The sequence below is a fragment of the Spermophilus citellus genome (genome assembly GCF_964194105.1).
Source record: "Spermophilus citellus genome assembly, chromosome: 15".
Lineage (NCBI taxonomy): Eukaryota > Metazoa > Chordata > Mammalia > Rodentia > Sciuridae > Spermophilus > Spermophilus citellus.
The window spans coordinates 44,788,067-44,797,648 of NC_138195.1; the positions used below are offsets into that span (position 1 = coordinate 44,788,067).

Sequence of the window (9,582 nt, forward strand, 5' to 3'; positions counted from 1 at the left end):
AGGAAGGGACTTCTTAGGAGGAACTGACTAGAGATCAGCAAGTCCCAAGATCTGTGGTTGGCAAGCTGGAGCCCCAGGAGACCTGAGGTACAGCCTCAGTCCAGAGGCCAGCAGGCTTGAGACCCATGGAGCAAGGACTGTTCAGTTTGAATCTGAAAGCAGGAAAAGACCAATGGCGCATCTCAAGGCAGACAGGCAAGTGTTCTCTGTTTGGAAGTGGGCCAGCCCTTTTGCTCTATGTCAGCCTTCTGCCTTAGGGAGGGCACTCTACTGTACTCAATACCAACACACGAACCTCATCCAAAACATCAACACTGATACACCCAGAATAATAATTGACCCAAGGTCTGGGCACCCCATGGCCCAGCCAAGTTGACACATAAAATTAGTCATGACTGCAAGAAGAAGACAGCATCGTCCCAGACGGTCTAGATGGAGGTCCTATGCCCTATTCATCTTTACCTGTGTTCATGATGCCCCCTTAGCCGTCTCTGCCTCTCAAGAACTCTCCTTGGGTCTTTGACTCAGAATCATCCTTGTCACCATCAGTCACTGCTCATTTCTTATCCTGACATTTAGCCTTAACCTAGTTTTCCTCTGCCTAGTCGATAATCTTCCTGATTGAGTCCCCTACATGATAATGAACCTGAAGTTGCCTGGTGTGTGCAAGGCCCTGGTTCCATCCTCATTAGGACCACATGATGCATTAGATTTTATTAGAAGAATAAAAACACATGTGTTTCCTAAGATAGGATTTTATTTCACCCTGTGTCACAGCTGCTTGGGAAACGGATTTGGGATCAAGACACATCCTGGGAAGAAAATCACTATTGTTGCTGGGAACCTGCCAGGAAAGGAAGGGCTCACTCTAATGTAACAGCCCAAGGATGAAGAGTGGCAGAGGGGAAGGGGCTCAGTTCCTGGTGTTGGCAGTGACGCTGCCATCTTCCCACAACATGGACTCCGCCCCTACATGGAGGCAAGAAGGGTGGACACAGGAGAGCCGATTTCAGCAGTCTCAGGGACCAAGGACTCCCTACCTGGATTCCCAGTTCAGTCACCCGCCCTTCCCCTGAAGAATGCAAAGCAGGGCAGGGCCTATGTCATGGACACCGCTACTTGTTCGATGAAGCTGGCCAGATTTATGTCCCGTTCTGAAAGGCCCGCACATTCATGGGTGCTCAGGGTGATGTGCACCTGAAACAAACAAACAGAAGTTCAGGGCAACTCCACTGACTTCACCTAAGAGTAGGAGACTCACTAACTTGGGCTCAGCCTCACTAAGCGCTGCAGAACAGCAGCTGGTCACTGCCACCTTTCCTGGGTCCTGCTGCCTGACAGGTCTGTGACAGCAGTGCAAAGCCATCTTGTACTGCACCTCTCCTTAATGTTTTTAAACAGGCCAGCAGAGTTCTTGGCACATGCTAGGTATGACTATTGACTATCCAATTGATTAAGCAGACAGATCTGTTTGTTATGCATGGGGATTCTCAGTTCAAATTTATTACTTTTTTATTCTTGTATCCCCCCAGAAAGATTAAAACCACGTGGAGCTATTAATAATTATGCCTGATTCCCACAGCCTTTCCTTTCTTGGGTTTTGCCTTATCAATATCTACTTTAACCACAAGTATCTCAAAGTGTTTTAATTTGAATGTCCTTAATTTGTAGTGAGACTGACCACTTATTGTTGATTCTACGAAGGAGATAGACAGATTGAATGGACAGTCAACCTGTGGTGGGGGGCAGAGTCCAGTTCAAGGGAGAGCCTTCAGAAAGCGCCCAAGTGCTCAGATGTGGATGGAGACAGAGCACAGCACAGGCACACAACCTTGCTCACCTTGTTGTACATGTTAAACCACTCAGGATGGTGGTCCAGCTTCTCTGCCTGCAGGGCCACTCTGGTCATGAAGCCAAAAGCCTATTTAAGTGAAGAGAAACCCAGGTTAGCGCTCTAAGAGAAGGGACTCACTCCTGGGCACCTTTTACTGGTCGATTGATACAGGAGGCTGGACTAGCTTCCCTTAACTCTAATGATTTCCCATGACAACCTGCCCCTGCTCTGAGATCTGACTTCCAGGTTGTCTCTCTATAGCAGGAAGAAGGTCTTTTACTAGGATCCCTAACAAGTTCAAGAGGTTAAAGTCTTAGTCTTTTGACTATGAAAACATCCTCAGATGTACCTCTGTTTGCTACTTGGGCTGTCTTTTCTGAAGACTGTTCCAGGTAGGGAGAGTCCAAGACCCACATTCCTACTCTGTGATCCCTGAGGACGCCACTTTCCAAGTTATTCAAGGAAATGAATTTTCCCACCAGTGGTGCCTGAATAAACTGGATTAGTGTGTCTGGCACTGTAGGACTTGAAGGGAGGGTCAGGTGTGGCCCACCAGCCCCAGAATGGGCAAACCCTCCCACCCTGGACACACCCTATTGAAGTCTTTGAAATGGAACTGCTTGAAGATGGCATCTCGGCCTTCCATCTCATTCCACCCCACAGCCCTCAGGTTTGGCAGCAGCTGGTCTCTCTCCTCAGCACTTAGTCTGTGTGCTTTGCCAGCCTAGAAGAGGAAGAGAGCAGAGGCCCGAGGGCATTTCTTTCATAGGTCAAAAGAGAGGGCCCCAGACCACAGGGAACTTAGCCAGCCTGTGCTGGCTGCTCTGGACACGGATGACCAAAGGGCAGCAGCTCTCCAGGCAACAGACCAGCAGGACTTGAGAGGAGTGCGTCACCCAGGAGGTGGGGTCTGGGCTCACTCACTGATAGGCTCTCAGGTGTTGAGTTTTACACTCCCCTCAGAGAGAGATCTCAAAGGAAGTGTAATGCCAATCACAGGACGAAGCAGCACTCCCCCTCCAACCCGCCAAGTCCCCAAGCCCCCCAGCTGTGTGGATTATATCTATGATGAGGAGTAAAAGCAAAATCCAACCCAGATCTCACACAAGGTTCAGGAAAAGGGCACCAACTATCAGGCCTCCCTTTATCAATCTTCCTTTTTTTTTTTTTTTTTTTGGTACCAAGGATTGAACCCAGGGACGCTCAACTAGTGAGCCACATCTCCAGCCCTTTTTATTTTTAGATAGGGTCTTGCTAAGTTGCTGAGGCTGGCTTTCAATTCATGATCCTCCCACCACAGCCTCCCGAGTGGCTGGGATTAGACTTGCACTGCCACTCCGGGCTCCAGCCTCCCTTGGTATCAACTCTATCCTCTCTGAGCCCCCCACTCCCACCCCTCCAGAGCTTTCAGAGAAAGCGGAGGTGTAGAAAGGAGACAGGGCTTCTCCACCCCTCTCTCACCCCAGCACTAGGAGGTTCTCAAAAGTGTGGTCTGTGCATCTGCATCCCTGGGCTGGGCTGGGCTGGGCAACAGCATGTAGAACGCGTTTCCAGTGATTCTTAACCACACTGCAGTTGACACCCGTGGCTCTGCGCCCCAAAGGCACTTAACCACACCACCACCTAGCCTCTGGTCCCCAGCTGCCAGGCCTAGGTTCTCAGGCTTTCTGTCTCCTAGAAGCTTGAGGAGCTCTGGCCACAGGGCTCAGTCCCAGAGGGGGAGTAACTTGTCCTGAGGCAGCTGGCAAACCCCATCCTGTCTGTCTATTGGTAGGGCACACTGGAGGAAGCCCGAAGTGACGGGTCAGGCCACGAGTGAACCCTCAGAGAAGAAACCAGGGTCAGTTCTGTTCTTTAGAGGGACCCACGAGCTTAAAGGACCCCAGAAGCTAGACTTCTAAAATAAAACCACCCAAGAGCAGACAGGGACAGGGGCCAAGCTGAAATCAGTTAGGTCTGGGGAGAGAAAGCAAGGGAGTTTCCTTGAGGTTTTAGGAAGCAGCCCACAGTCTGGACACCCTGGGGGGAGTTGGCCCAGCTGGTTTAAGTCTCAGTTTTCACCATTTACCAGACAGGTGGCCCATTGGCACCTGGAATTCTGGATTCATGAGTCAAGCGACAAGAGCTCTACCTCACGAATCATCCAGAAGTGCCAGTGCAACACTTCAATAAACCACACGGCTACTAAGTAAATGCATGGGTTTTTAAAAATACCTCCTGGGTCAGGTGCAGTGGCATAGGCCTATAATCCCAGAAGCTCAGGAGGCTGAGGCAGGAGGATTGCAAGTTCAAAGCCAGTCTCAGCTTACTGAGGCCCTAAGCAAGTCAGCGAGACCCTGTCTCTAGATAAAATATAAAAAGGGCTGGGGATGTGACTCAGTGGTTGAGAGCCCCTGGGTTCAATCCCCAGAGGCCATGATGGGTTCACTGCATTGAGCTAGCACTTCGGGTAGAAGATCTTCTCCCTCCAGAAAATGTGGGATCTTTCTCCGAACTGATGAGGCTTGGTCCTTCTCTTGCCATGGGCTACAGACAGGGACAGGGATGGCAGCTGAGATGTGCATCGCCCACCTGACAACCAGGTCTCCTTTCCAAAGCTGGCCTTTTCTGGGGCTGATAAGCCTGGCCTGTTTCCAGGCAACCAAATGTCAGCCAAGACATCAGAGCCCTGAAAGGGGGCGGGCAGGTACAGGTGAGCTCCTGAAGGGCCCCTATTTCTTTTTAGAATCTTCTAGGCCCTCCAAAGTCCCATAGCCTGGGCAGACTGACAAACCTGAACTCTGGGGTCAGAGGGAAGGAGCCTTGTTTGCTTAGTAAATCAGGGTCAGGCCTAGACCCGCCTCTGGTCTCTGGGGGAGTGTGGAGGAGTGTGCGGAGGGGTTACTGATTACCCAAACCTGCAGCTCTCGAGTCTCAGCCCCTATCCCCAAGCTGTAACTGCCAAAATGCCCTTCCAGTCCTGGATGCTCCCAACGAAGGTTCCTGGCCTAGCCCCTCCGGGATGCACAGCCAGAAAGGGTCTGATAGCCCGCCCCCGGGGGGGTGGGGAGGAGTACAAGAAGGATGATCCAGGGCCATCAGGAGCCCACGCGGGGCACTGACCTCCAATCAGGCGCAGGGGCGGGGTCTGAGGCCAGGTGTATTGGTACCAGGTCTGAATCCCTGCTAGACCCCCAACCTTAGTGGGGGCAGGAAGGGCCCGGGATCAGGCCCTGGCCAGGCGCGCACAGCAGCTGCCCCCGGTCTCCGCCCCGCCCGCCTCTGGCGCGGCCGCGCAGCTGTGCGACAGGGAGCCAAGGCCAGGCCCAGCTGCCGCCTCGCAGGGCCTGCCCGCCACCGCCCCTCAGCAGCCCGGTGGCCACCCCCGCCAGGGAGACCCGACCGTCCAAGGCGGGCCACGTAGGCTCTGCAGAGGCTTGAAGGGACCCCACCGCCCTCCCCACACCCAGCTCGTCCCCGCCCCGGCGCGGCTTGATCTCGAGCTCACCATGTCGGGCGCGGCGCGCGGGCAGGTGGCCGGGCGGGCAGCAGGTGGCGACGGGCACGGCGAGCGCGCGGGGCGCTCTGGAGGCTGCCCCGGGGCGGAGCCGCGCTCGGGCCGCCCACTGGTAATGATTAACGGCGGCCGCGCTCAGCTCGGGGCCTTCCAGCACTTTCCTGGGCCCAGAGAGCCGCTCCCGATGGCTGGCCCTTCTGAATCACGCCCCCGGTTCCCGACTGGGTGATCCTGGGCGCTACGTCACCTGACTTTATCTTGAAAAACCATCGGATATAATTGACTAGAATAAATGGCACATATTTAGAGCACAATTTGACATGTGTCCGCCATGGAGCCATTACCACGATCAAGATCATGAACACATCCCACAGTACTAAAAGTTTCCTCATGCCATTTAGGAAACTCTCCCCCTCCCCAGGCGACCACTGATGTAATTTGTCACTATACTTTGCATTTTCTAGAATCTTATGTAGAGTAGATGGAACCGTACTGTACCCACTCAGCATAAGTCTTTTGCGGTTCATCCATCTAAGTCTTAGAATCAGGTAATGCCACTTCTCTTAACATTATAAACATTTTTTTTATTAACTTTCTTTTGTGTGTGTATCAATAGTTCCTTGTTTCTATAATAAAGTAAAATATATTTATTTAATAGTCTTGTTTTGTATGGGTACACCCCAAATTGTTGAGCAATTCACTGTTGAGGGACCTTTGGGTTGTTTCCAGTTGGGCTATTACTAACAAAACCCTTAGGAATTGCATGCCCAAGATTTTGTATGGACACCTGCTTTCATGTTTCTTGGGTCAATACCTAGGAATGGAATGTTTGGATCCTATGACTGTGCATGTTTATAACCTTGGGAATAACACTGTTTTCTGAGAGGTTGTATTATTTTACATTCCCACTAGGCCGGAGTTCCAGTTCTACATTTTACACTCTCCCAGACACTGGTGCAGCTGGGGTTTTTTTCTCCTCCTCCTCCCCGCTCCCCCCTCCTCTTCCTCCACCTCCTTCTCCTCTTCCTCCTCTTCCTTCTCCTCCAGATTGAAACCAAGGATGCTTTACCTCAGAACTAAACTCCCAGCCCTTCTCCACCTGGCTTCAAACTCAAAATCCTCTTGCTTCAGCCTCCCAAGTGGCTGGGATTACAGGCACGTGCCACCACATACTTGTGGATTTATTCTGCACTTGCTCTTCTGTTCCATTGATGTATTTGTTCATCTTGACACCAATACCACACTGTCTTGATTATTATAAGTTTATTGTCATTTTATTTGAATAAAAATAAAATTTATTTTTTAATATAAATAATGTGGATTGAACCCAGCGATGCTCTAATGTTGAGCTACAGCTACAGCCCTTTTTATTTTTTGAGACAGGGTCTCACTAAGTTGCCAAGGTTGGCCTCAAATTTGTGATTCTCCTGCCTCAGCCTCTGAGAGAGCTGGGATTACAGGTGTACACCAATATGCCTGTCCTATAGCTTTAAAATAAGTCTTAGAATCAGGTAATGTCACTTCTCTTAACATTATAAAAAATTTTTTCTATTAACTTTTTTTTTTTAGTATAGGGGTGTTGAACTCAAGGGCACTAAACCACTGAGCCACATCCCCAGCCCTTTTTGTATTTTATTTAGAAACAGGGTCCCTCTGAGTTGCTTAGTGCCTTGCTGTTGCTGAGGCTGGCTTTGAACTCGAGATCCTCCTGCCTCAGCCTACTGAGCTGCTGGGATAATAGGTGTGCACCACCACACCCGGCTTCTATTAACTTTTATTCTCGTAATCCATTCTTCTTCTCCCTATAGTAGCAACCTCTCTAATGTGCTAATGTAGTTTTATTTGTACACATTCTTGCAAAATTCATGTTGTTGCCTCTTCTGTATGCATTTTTAAATTTCTGTAAGTGATGGTGTTTCCACCAGGTTTCACTTGGTGGAAAATTAAGACTTTTCCAAGCATATATTTAATCTGCAGTACTAAGTGTTGTCACTGCTGCTTGGTATTCCATGATGAGTCTCCACCGTGGTTGAATATAGTACCGCTCATACTTAACACCACCGCCACCACTCTCGGGTCCCTGGAGTGTGGCAGGTGGTCGGTCCCTCATGCCTGTGCATAGCAGCAGTACTTCAGTGAACAGCTCCAGGAGCTCCCTGGTCTGCAGGAAGCTTTTTAACTTCAGTAACTGCATAACACATCGGCCAGCAATTCCCCTCATGGGTGTGAATCTCAAAATAGTTCCAGATGTTGTCCAGAATGGCCTCATCAGTCCAACTCACCTGTGCTGCGTGAGCGTTCCTATTTCCCTACACATCTCATGTGTACTTATACTTGGTCTCATCTGCCTTTTTATTTATTTTGGTTAGGCTAATAGCTATAAAATGAGCTTACTGTTTTACTCTAAGTTTTTTTTTTTTTTCCTGACCATTAGCAATTTTGCACACTTCATATGCTTGTTAGCATCTGGGGCTTGTTATTTGTAAACTGCTTTTTAATATCCTTTGCCATTTTTTTTTACAATTTATAGTTCTTTTTTTTTAGTTGATTCTGTAGGCATTTATATTTGGACATTAATTGCTTATCAATTTAAGATGTTGCAAATATTTCCTTCCATTCAGCCATCCGTATACTAACTTCAACTTTGATGTTCTTTGTGGGTAGAAATCTTATATTTTATTGCAATAAGACTTATTTTCTCAACCCACACTGCCTTATAATTCTGTGTTTTTCAAGACACTTAATAAGCTGGATGTGATGGTGTACATCTGTAATCCTAGTGGCTCGGGAGGCTGAGGCAGGAGGATTGCAAGTTCAAAGCCAGCCTTAGCAACTTAGCGAGGCCCTAAGCAACTCAGCGAGACCCTGTCTCTAAATAAAATCTTTAAAAAGGACTGGGGATGTGGCTCAGTGGTTCAGTGCCCCTAGGTTCAATCCATAGTACCAAGAAAAGAAAAAAAAAAGATTTATTAATAAAGTCCTCTCCTCCCTGGGTCACAAAAATATTCTCCCTTTATTTCTGTTAACTCCATTTTTAGATGTATGACTTTTTTTTTCCAGTATGGGGGGTTGACCTCAGGATGCTCTACCACTGAGCTACATCCCCAGCCCTTTTTATTTTTGATTTTGAGACAAGTCTCGCGAAGTTGCTGAGGCTGCTCTCCAACTCCCCGTCCTCCGGCTCAGCCTCCTGAGTAGCTGGGATTCTAGGCACGTGTCATGACACCCAGCTTGAAAGTTCCCTTTTCATTACTTGGGATATTAGCTAGTCTCCACATGGTCCCTCCACTGACCCTTGACTCCCAATGATCACACTCTATGCAGTTCTTCCTTGTTGAATCGGGTGGCCCTGCATGACCAACTGAATATGGTAGAAATATCACCATGTAACTTCCAAATCAAGGTCAAAACCAGCCAAGGACTTCTGTGAATCATTGGCCAGCCATGGAGCCTTGGTTATGTGAGTTTTCCCTACCACAGAGCCCCAGCCCCAGCCCTGCATGCAAGTTTTTGTAGAATATCTTCCGTTGGCAGTTGGTTGAAGGGACATATAATAAACCCACAGATACAAAAGGCCACTGTGCTATAGGCTCAGCCCTTTCCCCGAGCTCACCAAGAAAGTAAGGGAAGGGCAACAAGGAGACTGAATTCTACCTGGGCAGGCCTGTTCACAGGGACACAGGTGACTGGTCACTTGGGTGGCACTAAGAAGGGGTGGCCTTCATAAAAGAGGCTAAGAAAACATTGGTTCAATTTGAACCAACTGCTGGAAGCCGGGTGTGGGCTGTCTGTCGGTCTAGATAGCCGGGGCTAGAGCTGAGGAGAGCTGGCCACACTAACAGGTTTTATCCTGGTAGGGAAGGGCGACAGAGGGAGAGACATCTCCTGGGAAGTGCCAGGTTGGAGGGCACTGGCTGCTGCCACTGTGGGAAGACAAACCAGTCCTGTGCTGATCTAGCCCTGACCCAGTGCAGAGTGACCAAAATCTTTTTTTTTTTTTAAGTGCTGCTTGAGGGAGCACAGAGTAAAAGTGGTCAGCCTGGAGGAGAGGCCAATGAGCTTCTGGTAGAAGAAAATGCCCTCTGACCCTGGCAAGGCTCAGGAAGCCATACTGGGCCCAAGTCCTACACCAAATCCCATAGAGGATGGGACCGCTGTGAAGAGCTGGAAAGGCCACCTGCCAGGACCTGCTGGGAGGGTGAGCGGGAAGGCTTAGCACTGGGCTGCCCGGGGCAGCCAGCTCACATCTCCA

At 49.5% G+C, this 9,582-nt stretch overlaps 1 protein-coding gene across 2 annotated transcripts; it reads right to left on the reverse strand.

Moving 5' to 3' along the window:
• Window positions 1-732: 732 nt before the first annotated feature.
• Window positions 733-5,497, reverse strand: PCBD1 (pterin-4 alpha-carbinolamine dehydratase 1). Of its 2 annotated transcripts, XM_081268792.1 has the most exons (4): window positions 5,322-5,485; window positions 2,427-2,558; window positions 1,841-1,921; window positions 734-1,197 (listed from the first exon to the last, which is right to left on the reverse strand). In XM_081268792.1, exons 1-4 carry the CDS (start codon window positions 5,322-5,324, stop codon window positions 1,099-1,101), a joined length of 315 nt encoding a protein of 104 aa, XP_081124918.1. In that variant the 5' UTR covers window positions 5,325-5,485; the 3' UTR covers window positions 734-1,098. The 2 variants fall into 2 exon arrangements, with proteins under 2 accessions (XP_081124919.1, XP_081124918.1); XM_081268793.1 differs by lacking the exon at window positions 2,427-2,558 and having other exon boundaries at window positions 733-1,197; window positions 5,322-5,497.
• Window positions 5,498-9,582: the final 4,085 nt, after the last annotated feature.